A 13556-nucleotide genomic window follows, 5' to 3' on the forward strand; every position below is an offset into this window, starting at 1 on the left:
ATAAAAGGAAGTTAACTATTGGACAAGCATTTGCTTCTGTAGAAAGGAGCTTTCATACTTGATTATCCTCATAGTCTATGAATGGCACTCTGTTAATGTATTTTTATTCTTATACGTACGATATATACATAGCTATCCTACAAATATGAATTGCATACAGTGCTAGAACCATGGGACAATGACTGTAATATATTGTGATCAGATTGCCTTATGGCGTTTATGAACATATATATATATATATATATATATATATATATATATATATATATATATATATATATATATATATATATATATATATATATATATATATATGTGTACATTTGAAGAGCCAGGTTTTGTTTTAATATAGGAATGACATACTCCCCTGCGCTCGCACTTCCTTTAACCCAATCGCAACAGCATCATGCGGACGCCAGCGCGACCGGTAATATATATAGCCCGGTGAAAACTTTATTTTCAGTCAGCTACATGCAGGACTTGGCCAGCTTGGAACTGTATACGGGGCGTGCACAACCTTCTCATACCACTGTCCGCTAGATGATTGAGACCCGTTGGCTGGGAAAAAATTTCGTCCAATTTTTTTCTTTCTCTTTCTGCGTCCCACGATCTCATTACCTTAGCGCCGCCAGCAAAACGGTGATAATACCAGTAATGGTCGTATTTGGTCGACAAACAGCCTAACATCGTGAGATGACGGGCTATAGGCAAACAACGTCAGCCTTTTCAGTTTTTATCTTGCATGCTTGTGGTCCTGTCAGAAAGGCTACGTTGCATAGCACACCAACCCTAGGAGACTAAAGCAGTGTGGCAGACGGTCGCACAATGCGAGATGTCAAGGCATTCACGGGACAGTACTCGAGTGGAACGTTTCACGTTCCGAGGCAGTTGCATTCGTGTTTATAGCGTATCCGGGTGCTGGCACTCACGTCCTCGCTTGCAAAGAAAAATGACAACCATTCCACTCTGTGAAGATGGAATGGCAGCGAAAGCTGACGACTGTCAAAGCTCTCAAACGAAAAGCAAAGTGCTTTCGCTGCCACAACATCTTCACAGAGTAAAATGGTTGCCCGGGCTCGCGATTGTCGTTTTCGTTCCTGCAGCATAGCGGGAACGTTCTTCGTCGGTGGCCATCTTGCGCCGGCGCCGTTTACATTCTCGTTGCTGTTCCCTCCGGCGCTCCTCGTACGCATGTTGTTCTTCGGGTGTATGAACTATACGTGCCCGCCCCATCGATAACGCAGCTGTTTTTAGTGCAGATACCTCTCCTGCTTATACACTGCGATAACTTTGACGTCACGCTATTTTTCACCGCGAGCGTTCTAATCTGTTCATGGGAGCGAAATGCGAAAACACCCGTGTACTTAGATTTACGTGCACGTTAAAGAACCCCAGGTGGTCAAAATTTCCGGAGTCCTCCACTACGGCGTGCCTCATAATCAGAAAGTGGTTTTGGCACGTAAAACCCCATAATTTTTTTTTCTAATCTGTTCCGTATTTTGACATCTGCGACGCCGCACTGCATCCCTACGTGATCACGCACAAAGCAAACGAAATCCATTGTGTATGTGTTTGTAAGAAATCGCCAAGTCTGTTTCTGTTATCAGACGCCGAAAAAACTACGGAAGGTTAGTCATATACAGCTTTCACTGTAAAAACAAGGCGGCAGTGACGCATCCCCCCGGCCCCCTGCCTACTCCCCCAATCGTCCCACTGATCGAAACGATTCGTCCACTTTGTGTGATTGAGTTTGGTTGGCTTACTACTCGCGCTGCGCGATTTCCATCGTTTAGCCTTTTGAAGGTGTCTTCGCTCTGCAAGAAATTAAAGGTTCGCTGCCACTGTACGTGACACGTCGTGGCTGACGCTTAGGCACACCGATGAAGTTGGTCGGTGCCGGACCTTCCGAGGAGAAATCCCGTGGCAAGGAAGTTCGTTTTGTCTCAAGTGAAAGTTACAAAGACTTTGGCTTGCATACCGACTGATTTCTGTACGCCTGTGCGACATTTTTTTTTCGTGCGCTTAGCTATTTGCGTGTGTCGTTCCTTCAATGGCACAGACAATAATCGTGCAGCAGCGTGTTTGCTTTATGCGGGTCTGCTGCAACCGTCGGTTAAGTGTAGCCGTGAATACAAGCATGATCCACATGACGGGAGGAGGAGGAACTTTATTATTGCAGAAACCGCTGCGCGGTTTATTCCTGGGTGGTTCCCTCTGACAGGGCTCCACTGGCGATCGCGGCTCGCCGGGCCTGGTCGAGAGTCGCCAGTTGGATTCCCAGGTCCAGTTCGGAGAGTCTCGCCTCCCAAGACCACGTAGTGAGTGTGTGTGTGTTGCGCCTCGTGGCGAAATTGCGTCGCCCGGACGCAATTTCGTCGCCCGGACAGTGTCCTGCGGGCTGGACCCGCAGGACACTGTCACATGTGATCTCATAATCGGCCGTCTGACCAAGTGGTCGCACAATTTCGGCAGAGCGGACGTATACACACTGGCTACCCGCCATTACACGATGCAACAACGGACACTGCACATGAAAAACAAGAAAAATGTCTGCGTATTGACTTTCCTTCGGCGAGGGCGAGGCTTTTGTTGACAATATTTTGTTTTTCCCGTTAAATGCTGGCAATTTCTTCATGTACGCATGAAATTAAGCAGTTCCCATCAATTCTCCCCCCTCATTGTTTGACACGTACAGAGGCACAACAAATCGTCAACCGAGGTGGCAGGCTGAAATCATTTTGGTTATAAATAAACTAACAAGCTGCTCAATTCCCAGAACAAACACATTCGTTGGCTCCAGGGCTAAGAATGCCGGCGCCGAGCACGCCGGGTCATGGGGAGGAGAGAGGCATATTTGGAGTGACTGCGTGTGTGGGTGTGTGAGCGTAGGCGTGTGTGTGTGTTTTTTTTTGCGCTCCAACTTGTTTTACCATAATGAGTTACTAACTAGCTCGATAGCAAGCTCTAGTCGCTCGTAAGTAGGTGCTTCGCCTTGAACAATTTGTCTCTATCTCTCCTATTCTGCGTCGCAATGAAAGAATGCAAACTCGGTTTCGCACTTTATTATTCTTTATTACACATACAGACAAATCCACAAACACATGGCGGCATACGCAGAACACCGACGAAACATCTTGTTTTGTACAAATATGGCGGTACGCGACAACGTTGTATCGCAGATCACGTAGTTCGGCAGTTTTATTTACAAGGAACCAACGCAGATCTGGTCGAGAACGGTGCTGGTCTCGCGCGTCGTGCGAAAATGGCGATTCACAAATGTTGCGGTGTGACATGGGCTTGTTATCCTTTCATGAGTAGATGGAATTGAACGAAAAAAAAAGGAGACAGGAAAACTTGGAAAAGAATCATTGACCTATCGTGAAGCGTCATGCCAGTCCACGCGAGGGCTTAAAATCCAAAATTAAAAAAGTCTGGTCGTATCATATCTGCCATTTATTTACTAATCTGCAGCGCATATAGTGCAAAGAACTTTGTGTTTTGTTTCTTTTTTTCGCATAGCTTCAAGCAAAATGATGACACAGGCAATAGCTTACACTAAACATGGATGAGAAATAAACTAGATTTACTTTTGTCATTTTTTTTTGTCAGAGTGATAAGTGCAAATGTTCGTAGTGTGGATCTTGGTGAAAGTTTTTTTACACAATGCAAAAATCTCTCTAGCACTCAGTTAAAAACATGCACATTGCCGAAAATCAGACGACGAAAGTCGATTTCCAATGTCAATAAACAATTAGCACGAGCCTCGAGCCTGCACGCCTACGGTAATAACGTGACTCGACATAACAGTGGGCGCAAACTCGGGCTCGCCTTCTTTTTTTTCTGGCATGCGGTCGTTTTTCATGCTTTAGGCATTCGCACAATGGATTTCTTAACTTAAAGGACTAGTCGGATTCCTGATTCAGTCCAGTCGCGACCACCATATATATCGCGCCCTGTCTTCGGCGGTCCGCAAGGCGGCGGGACCTCCTCAAGAGCTAGGGTTAGGAAGCTGCGATGTTCAACTGGCTCAGCGACTTGACCAACGTGGCGTCCGTGTTGAGGAACTTCCGCTCGTCCAGGTGCCAGAGCGACACGTTGCTCGTGTACAGCTTGAGGGTGTCCACGTAGTTCTCGAGCGTGTCCGGCGTCACCTGGAACAGCGTCCACGTCTCCTGGCGACACGCCTGGTACTCCTTCTCGATCACCATGGCGACGTCCGCCGTTGTCACGGGAATGATCTGCGGGTGATGCAGGAGAAGACCAAGGTTGGCACGCTATACTGCGAGTCACTGTGCCTTTCGTATACCTGTTCCGGCAGAGGTTCCTTTTTTTTTATTTCACTGATCGGGCGTTAATCGTCCAATGACGGCGAGTCCTTGTTCGTATAAGGAGTACCTGCTATCCTTGCCTGTTGGAAGACGCAACAGTTTCGTCCTTATACCGTTACTCATTTACTCAGTTTCCTCATTCACTCTTTGTACATTCTTATAGGTGTACATACGGTGCTTGGTTTACCCCGTGGCTATCAACTTTGATGGGGGCAAATGAAGTTTTCGCGGCAAGCAAGCATGGCAATTGTGACGGACGACGTGGAAACTTCATGCAATAAACTAACTATGACTGTCGAACTCCGTATTATTGCATACAGATACAAAATCAAGTGCAGTAGAAAAAAAGAAAATGTTAAGATCCCTGTAATGCCGCGCTACCCCATGACCCAAGCAATTTTTTTACACTGAAATGAGAATCATCAAGGTGTCCACAGCGCAGTGAAATCGCTCCGCGCGCGCACCTTGTAGACGAGTTCGGCGGTCTTGTCCATGGCGACCTTCCAGAGTCGCAGAAGGGCGTCGTTGAGGTCGTTGATGCTCTGCAGCGTCGGCTGGCGCCACAGGTCGGGGTCGAAGTCCTTGGCCACCGTGTCGCCCAGTTGCACCCATAGCAGCACCACAGAGCACATGCTCTTTAGGAGGCCCGGCTCGCGGCCCTGCATCGCGTCGAAGCAGGTCTCCAGGCTGGCCATCACCTTGCCCCACGCCGCGGCGTACAGCTGCCGGAGGTCTTCCAGCAGAACCAGCAGTCGCCTGCACGACAGCGGACGACGAAGAGGGAGGACAGCGGCGTGGTTATTTACATTCCTACGTATCGCTCAGGGGACATATTAGTAAGCGGGAGGGGGGGGGGGGGGTGTTGGGGTTAGACATATAGAGATACAGAGGTTATGCACCGATACACAAAAGCCCTCTCCCCCCCCCCCCCCCCAAAAAAAAAGCTAAGAAATGTGGCAGTACCACGTATCACGTGATAGCTCAGAAATCGAGGTTTTCACTATAAGCCTAGAACACAACTAAAAACATATCTGGAAGGCTGGTAAGATAATGATTAATAACAATTACGATTAACAACGATTGCAGCAATGCTAACAGCGGCAGGTAACGACCGGGTCAGTGGATTTACAGTGGATTTGCATACACCGCACTATTCTTTTTTCACACGATCCTTTTCTAAGAAAGTTTAGTTTATTTGAGTGATTTATTTATAATTGCATTGTGCGCATTGTATGGCAAGTGGTAGCGTTACCTTGTTCGCACTCGTGTTATGAGAGTCCCTCTGTAACGTGTTGTTTAGACGTCGTGTAGAAAAGGGAATGCTATGCACCTATTCAGTATATGCACATGTACAAAACAAACGGAGGAGGAGAGGAAGAGAGGGAAGGACGGAGGTTAGCCAGCGCATAGGTCGGCTGTCTTGTCTGTGCTGAAGTAGAGGGGTAAAGGGAATTAAACATGACAGATGGAGTCATGAGTAAACAAGAAAGAAAAAATAGTTCTGCACTGAGAGCGTATAGGAGACATGCACGCATGTAAAACACGAATCCTCCATTATACAAGGAGTTGCAGGCACCGCATCCAGCCGCCAACGTCTCCTTTTCTATCACGTCAAACACAAAACATTGATGAAGAAAAATAGAATTATATCTGGTCATCACGAAATTTTACTTTTCATGTTCTTACATTGTTATCTCTTTTTCCTGAGAGGCGCCTTGTGGCTTTCTATTTCATTCCTAGATACGATGACGCTACACATACAACATATCTACTGGAAAGCACATGCGTAGTTGTAGCCCACGGTAAAACATTTATTACCAAGGACGATCAGGCACAATGTAGGTCATATCAACAGCAAAAACGCGCAGGTCACAATAGAAGGTTAATTTTGAAACGTGATAGCGAATCTCGTTCTACAGGTTTCGTACACCTTCCATCTGTGTAACCGTTTTATGTTTTTCAGACGCGTGCTCGCGCCGAGCGACGCGGTCCTGTCAGCCACGTGCGCTTTTCTAGGGCGTTATATTGTTTACTTGAATCGGCGCTCGGATAGCGATTCCTTTGTGGTGCCCGCGTCAACGAGCACACTTAACTGACGTTTTGCTGCCTTGCCCAACATGACATACCTGTAGGTCTAGATCCTTAAGGTTTAATCCCGGTCTTTCCGTGCAATTCTACACGATTTCTCTGTTGCAAAAAAAAAATGTCTCCACCGTCACCGTTTGTTAATATAAAGTTTCAGTAAACGAGTGCAACGCGCTAGAGAGAGAGAGAGAGAAATAATTCACAGAAAGGCAAGGAGGTTAACCAGAGGTAGTTCCGGTTGGCTACCCTGCAAGGGGCATAAAAAGAGAAAGTTTAAGGGGGAGATGGAGAGAGAGAGAGAGAGAGAGAGAGAGAAAGAGAGAGAGAGAGAGAGAGAGAGAGAGAGAGAGAGAGAGAGAGAGAGAGAGAGAGAGAGAGAGACGAGCCCAAACAAACCGCGTACAGTATGGGGCGGCAGGGGGCGGCGTTCTTAAAGTCTATCGTGAAGGTCCATAGACCGCAGGAACCTTAGTAACGCTAGTAAGGCCTTCAGCGCAGATGTTCTTTGGGAGCACTGCCCTAAAACTTTTAGTTCTGATAGTGGCCGATTGAACTGGTCCAGCACTCTGCACATAACTTCTCTCAGGTCACTATATCGCGAGCAGACACAGGTGTGCGCGAGCGTCTGCTGCAAATATTCATTCGAGTATATAGGCATCGATTTTACGATTTCGATATGGAGGCCGCAGATATGTTTGGCCAATGATACGTACGTGTTGTAACAAGAAGTTTTGGACTTATCACAATCGATCACAACCCGTTTACAGCCTCCCGTAGCACGCATGAAGCTGTCACGTGAAATGACAACGCCATCTGAACGCTGTCTTCCCCCGTCATCAAATCGATTTCCCTCTCTTCTACGGTTTCTATAGTGTTTTCAAAGAAAGTCGATCCCGCTTTCAGATAGGTATTGCCTGCTCTCGACCGATTTGTTTAATGCCACGATAAATACTATAAGGTGGTGTCCGCTCTCCTTCTGCACGTTGCGATGCACTGCATTGCACTATGAACAAAATGGTCAAGTTCGTGCAATCTGTCGACCTATCCTGCTCAAGAAAAACTCAAGAAAATGAATGTACCCCGCAATCCGCGACATTACGTTGACGTCACCGGTGCCGTAGTTTCGGCGAAGGATTAAGAATGTTAAGGTTGTTTGCCCTTAATTTTCATTAGCTAAACTAGTTCAGAGAGAGTTCTGAAACTACGATATGTATAGATAGCGTGTGTATACACACGCTTTTATACATAGTTACGTAGAGTGAGTGTGTGCTCATGCGCGCGCGGCGTATGTCTTCTTTCGTGCTTATCAGGAACACTGATAAAATCGGACTGACCGGACAGCAGGTGCTTCTCCCATTGCATTATTCCACCACAACTCCATCTTTTACATTCCAGTTTTTTCCCTTTCCCTTTTACCCCACTGTGTAGTGGCAGTTCAAAGGCACGTTGCTCCAGTGAACCTCTCCGCTTTTCCTTTCACAGATGGATGGACAACGCTTTTATTCGACACCAATGGCTGGTGGTTTCTTCAGTTGCGGGAGGCGACTGGCGATTAATCGGCTCGGAGTCCCTGCTCCCTGGCAGCGTTCTGCTGCTGGGCACGTACTGGCGGGCTCGATTTCTGACTGCGGCAGCCTTATTCGAAATGAGCCGAGACTTCAAAACACACTATAGTGTACCTAGGTTATAGGTGCACGTTAAAAAACAACAGTTGATCCGGTGTTATACTATTGAGGCGTTAAAACACAATCACTCAGTCAGTTCGGAACAGTTTCGATGTTAAGCAGACGTTGTTTAGAATGTTTAGAACTTTTTGAGCACGAATTCTCGTATCGCCGCTCTCGAACCGCGCTGCTTAGCGAAGGCGGAGACTGGGCGCAGAGTGGACAAGACTGATTACCGTGTCTCCCGATTTCCGTCAGCGTACGACTTGCTGCAGACGAAGTGCATGGGCGACTTCCGGGACTGCATCTTCCGCTGGCCGCACACCAGGGCCCACTTGATCACCTTCTTGAGGCCCATGGCAATACCTGAGAAGTAGGGAAACGACGTTTCCTTGAAGAGGGATCGCTGCTTACTTCTTAAATTCAAATTAAGACATAGCAGAAAGGACCATATGCATCGGTGCAACCGCGCGTCGTGCAGGAACTTCGTGAAGTTTATGTAGCTGGAGTCTCCTTTAACACAGGTGAAGAAGTCAGCCTGCCCGTAACTGCGGAGGCGAGGCCTTGAGCGCAAGGGCTTCTGGGTGCCTCTTATGCGCTCGCTTTTCGACGAGCATTTTTAAATAATATGAGTGCGTAAGAGTTTGGCATCATGTGTGATGTAGGTTACGCCTTCCCGCCTAGTTAAACAGTACGTAAATTAGGCTGGTGGGGGCATAACCAAACAAACAAACAAACAAACAAACACTATGAAGCGAACAATAATAAAACCGGAACAGAAACAAGAACTTTATCGCAGTCACGAATGTTCAAGTACCCACATTGTAGGTCACAACAGACACCTCAGAAAGTAATCGCATTAAGCTGAAATAAGTCCACTGTACTTCACGCTGAGCACGTAAAGCCCAGTAAGAACACAGAAGTGAAATAAAAATAAATTCGAAGCGCAGTCACTGTCAGTTGATATTCCGTTCGAGTATAAACATTGCCGCACAGGAACATGCGCCTAGCAAATTTCTGGTCCAGTTTTAAACGCCTTAGCACACGTTAAGCTAATGATTGTGGTTTCGTACGCCTAGTAGTGGGTACGAACGTGGGATCTTCACTTCCAGAGAAGCAGCAGCCAGGAGAGAATTACCAAGCTAACGGCGCGCAAGCAGAACTTTATTATTTTCAAAACAGAAGCTTTTATACGATTCACGGACTAGTACAATGCAAAAGAAAACGGACAATAAATATAACTGAATCGATATTAACGAAATCTACACCAGAGGCACAAAAAAAAAGAAAAAGAAAGCGAAGATAGTGCGCATCCTATGTTATCGAAGTTCCACGTTCCAAGTTTACAAAACTTGGCCTGTAATTTGCTTACTGGCGAAAGCTAGAATTATCATTCAACCTGATCTAAACATGCCGCGCAAGAGTTACACCTTGCGGAACTAAATATTTTCAATTAATCCATGTATAGGTATAGTTGTCAAAAATTAACCTAGCGCTAACGCAGCATGAGGGAGCTATGGCCAATTTGCATACCACGATATTAGATCGTGCGTTGAGCCTATTCACGTTGTGCTTTTGAACGTAAGCCTTTAAACTGCAATCGGAAATGCTGGACGGAAGGTGTAGGGGTGCCTCTAATTAAATGTGACGTCTGGTGAGTATATATTGCTTCCCGAGTTATGCTCGGAGGTTCCGTGTTCGCGTGCAGAAAGAGAAAAAAAAAACATTTTAATTAGATGACAGCGAGAAATTCTATCAGTGTTTTTATAAACAGCAAATTGAGACTCGCTCGAGCAAATGTCATTTCACACGCTCGTACGATCTGTCATACAGCAGCCTCAGCCAAAGGCGTGCTTGTACGTGGATGTCGCATTGCTTTAGTTTCGTAATCTGGTAATCTGGAGAAAGAGACGCACGTTTTTCTTTGTCGTCTGCACGCGATACTTAAGTGCATTTTGCTCATGCTATGAGAGGTGCTTTTCAGAATTTTAGTACACAGTCTATCGCGTTCTTGATATTGGCGTACCTATATCAAAAACACATGAACACTCCTTAATGCGCCGTAGCGTACGATGATCTATTTGTCATTGCGATATCGCATATTTTTCTGTTTCATACCTTTCATAGCATTACGCGGACTTTCGGAGTAGCATGCTTTGAAATTATTCGTTTTAGAAGGCTCTGTGCTCTTTTCCGCAAACTTAAGTTGGCTATAGTGGTACTTCCGTAAGTTAGGAACGAAAAACAGACTTCACATTAACATATCTATGATGTTCGCAAGCGACAAACAATACATAAAAAACCCAGTACTCTTGCCACTGCGCACCACACACAACGGCGTGGATGTTACGTACAAGGAAGTAAGCATGGCGAAGAACAAAGTTTTTAATGTCTGAATATTCGTTATGATTACTTTATAATTATGCGATAATGCGTTTCCTTGACGCATATCTCCTTAGCGCCAGAACACCCGATGTACAGCTCTTAAACGCCCATTTTAATACCTGCAAATGCTGCGTTAAACACGGGAAACTTAACGTGAGGCCCATTGTGGATAATTGAGCAAACTAACTAATTATTATACTAATTTTAATTATAACCTAAATAAAATCATAGTGTTAACTGTAGTGGCCACCTTCCTTACGACGTGAAATGACCCACTGTCCCCCTTTTCTGTTCAGATGCCCAACTCGTAAAATCAGAGCTGCGGCGCATACCGAACTTAACTTATGCGCCACAGCACAACGGGTATGCATGGAGGCCTATATAATTCGCTAGGAACCGCCGCTTGAAATGGAAGAAATGTAAAAATTCAGAGAAAAAGAAGTTTTTTATCGCTGAAAAAAAGTCAGGCTTGAGTCGCTGGAAACGTTTTGTCCTTGAACACATCCGAGTTCTTCGTATAAGCGTGTGCATTAATATACTATACTGGCATCTCGCGAATTTTCTTGTTCTGCTCTGTGAACTTGAAGGCATAAATCGCGTTTTGTCGTACTATGCTGCCTAAAGTTTGTATGGAACTGTGATTTACTGAAGCAAAATCTGTCGGGCTTATGCTATCTTCTTTAGCGGACCTCGGACTAGCCGATGACGCTGTGGGTCCTACCAGTGTTTTGCATTACCTTACTGCGTTGTATACAAATTGATTATATATTACTTAATTGCTCTCTCAACTACTATTTCATTGTTTTGTTGTACGAATGCACTCCTCGTAGCTAAACATAAGGTGAACAAATCGTTGTAATTCGCTTTGATGCGGAACCATGTTACAGCTATCCGGGGCTCAGGCTGTTACCTTGGCATGTGCCCGTTAGGCCCAATTATATGGAGCAGCGCGAGTTCACATTCCCGAGGTTCGGAAGAAAAGAGAAACCAGCTGCGTGAGTGAGCTCCATGCTTTATTTTTTTGTGCACCCCCCCTCCACCCTCACCCCAGCCCGAGACCCACGCGCGTACGTCAAACGTCCGTTGCACGTGCGGTATATACGTGTCGTTCGATGGCGTATGCACGCAGGTCTGAGCCAGAGACAGCAGCGTTCGCGCTACAGGCGAACGATACGGGCGGCACAAATCAACGGTCGTCCCCAAACGAGGCCTGACAGCAACAAGACGCGGTTTGGACGGCATATATAGTAAAGACGCGAGGCAACAAAAGCAGGGCTGGGGAAAAAGAAGGAAAGCATTCACGCAGGTAGAACCCGAAAATGTGCTTTCTGTTCGCTGTTAAAACCAAGAGGAACATAGCACGACGGCAGCACCTGTTAGTACACCGAAATAGAAGGGGAAAACTGCAGGACCTTCTTTTTTGAGTCGCGAACTTGAGTGGATTAACGATTAACATTTCGGTCGGTTCTTAGCGGGACACTATGGCGAGAGGCGGTTAAGGTGAAGGGTTAAGCTTAGAGCAAAAAGGCCCGCTCTTGGCGCTAGAGGAAGCTTGCTAAGTGGCATAAAAGACGCAAGACCAAAATACGGGCGGGGACAACGCCGCCCTGAAGTTTCGGCGTCAGCTGCTGTGACGTCATGGATGAGCGACACCATCTAAGCAGGCCGAGTTGTCAACTGCCGTGACGTCACTCATCCGTGACACCATCTACGCAGGCGGAGTTTTGCCAGTTTATCGGTGAAAGACTACATTGCAATCTAAAAAAACACAAAGTCTCGAAAGCTTCGAGAATTTTTCTTGCGCCAAAACGGCCCGTATATGCGAGAAAATACTGAATTCACGACGCTACAACAGCTTGCCGGCCCTTTGGTTTAAGCGCGAAAGTCAACGTATCAAAACCCGGGACTTCCAGGAAACGCGCATTCATTCGCCAAATGAATGAACATAGTTCTGACTGGCAAAGTATTTCTTCAAAACTTGACTTAGTGTTGCTCTTTAGTGCCCTCGTTCGGTATTCTAGGGACACCACGAGGTGATTCTCAAAGTATCAAGCGAATAAGAGATGCAACACTTTTAAGTGTACAAGCGCAAGCGTAGCATATTTCTTTTTGTGTGAAGCTTTCGTGTTTCCGTGCAAAATTTGGTTTCCTTGTGTTAAACACGCTGTATTGACGATGAAAAAGAAATTAGAGTGAAGCCACAGATGAAGACGACTGTTGCGCAACAACGACTATAGCCCAATAAGCCCCGACGCTAAGTTACATTAACAGTTCCGGCGCTAACGTAGGCCATCTTGCATGTTTTGAGAAACGTAGAATGGCTCGGCGTTAAAATGTACCACGCAGAGAAACAGGTGAAGTGGCGCAGGGGGCATAAGGTGAGAGATGCTAGCAAAATAAATAAAAGGCTCAAATGATCCTTTTCACTGTTTCCTAACGACAAGAAGCGGCTTTTCAATGCGTCTGGACAATTCATTGGGTCGGGGCATAAATGCGAGATTGCCAGTTGTAACCCGCCCAGTGTACAGTATTTTTTTTAGCGCTCGCTCATTAAGTGGGTAGGGACACCGGAGGGCGGTCACTTGTTAGGTACAACACGCTAGCGCATTTAAACGAATAAAGATTACTCAGGCAAGGTACAGATACAATAACTCGTAAGCCGTCGCTCCAAATTCACTTGGGGAGTAAAGAAGAAATTGTATAAAGCATTAGGCGAATCGCGCACACAAAAAAACGACTGAAAACTTCAACTGCACACAGCCGATATTGACTACTTAACATCCTGGGCTCACAGGCACAGAACAGCGATGCCAGCACGAGCGAAAAGGCGTTTCTTATCGCTGCGAAATCGGCGCACGCGTCCTTTAAAGCTGAAGGAAGCTCCACAGTTCCGCGCGAAACCATCCGGCTAGGTGCGCACAGGAACCGCAAGAGCGATAGCGAACCCGGAGGAACACGGCGCCGGAGGACACGTCGACACCCTTGCGCGCGCGTGTACATGAAATTACGAATGCTGAGGAAAAGCCTGCCGCTGACGACAGCAGAATCGGCAAACGCCTATGACGCATCAGTGCGTTTCAAGAGACGGCGCTAT

General features: G+C 46.4%; 1 protein-coding gene across 2 annotated transcripts in view; it reads right to left on the reverse strand.

Annotated features, from left to right (window-relative positions):
- Window positions 1–3051: 3051 nt before the first annotated feature.
- The window catches only part of LOC135918755 (uncharacterized), a 59873-nt gene continuing 49368 nt past the window's right edge, over window positions 3052–13556 (reverse strand). For both annotated transcript variants that reach the window (XM_065452431.2, XM_065452430.2), the window contains exons 2-4: window positions 8314–8443; window positions 4793–5084; window positions 3052–4238 (exon numbers count right to left, since the gene is read on the reverse strand). In XM_065452431.2, the coding sequence (XP_065308503.1) occupies window positions 4002–4238; window positions 4793–5084; window positions 8314–8435 (651 nt within the window). In that variant the 5' untranslated portion in view covers window positions 8436–8443 and the 3' untranslated portion in view covers window positions 3052–4001. The remainder of the gene's footprint in view (window positions 4239–4792; window positions 5085–8313; window positions 8444–13556) is intronic.

The sequence above is a fragment of the Dermacentor albipictus genome, chromosome 1 (genome assembly GCF_038994185.2).
Source record: "Dermacentor albipictus isolate Rhodes 1998 colony chromosome 1, USDA_Dalb.pri_finalv2, whole genome shotgun sequence".
Taxonomy (NCBI): Eukaryota; Metazoa; Arthropoda; class Arachnida; order Ixodida; family Ixodidae; genus Dermacentor; species Dermacentor albipictus.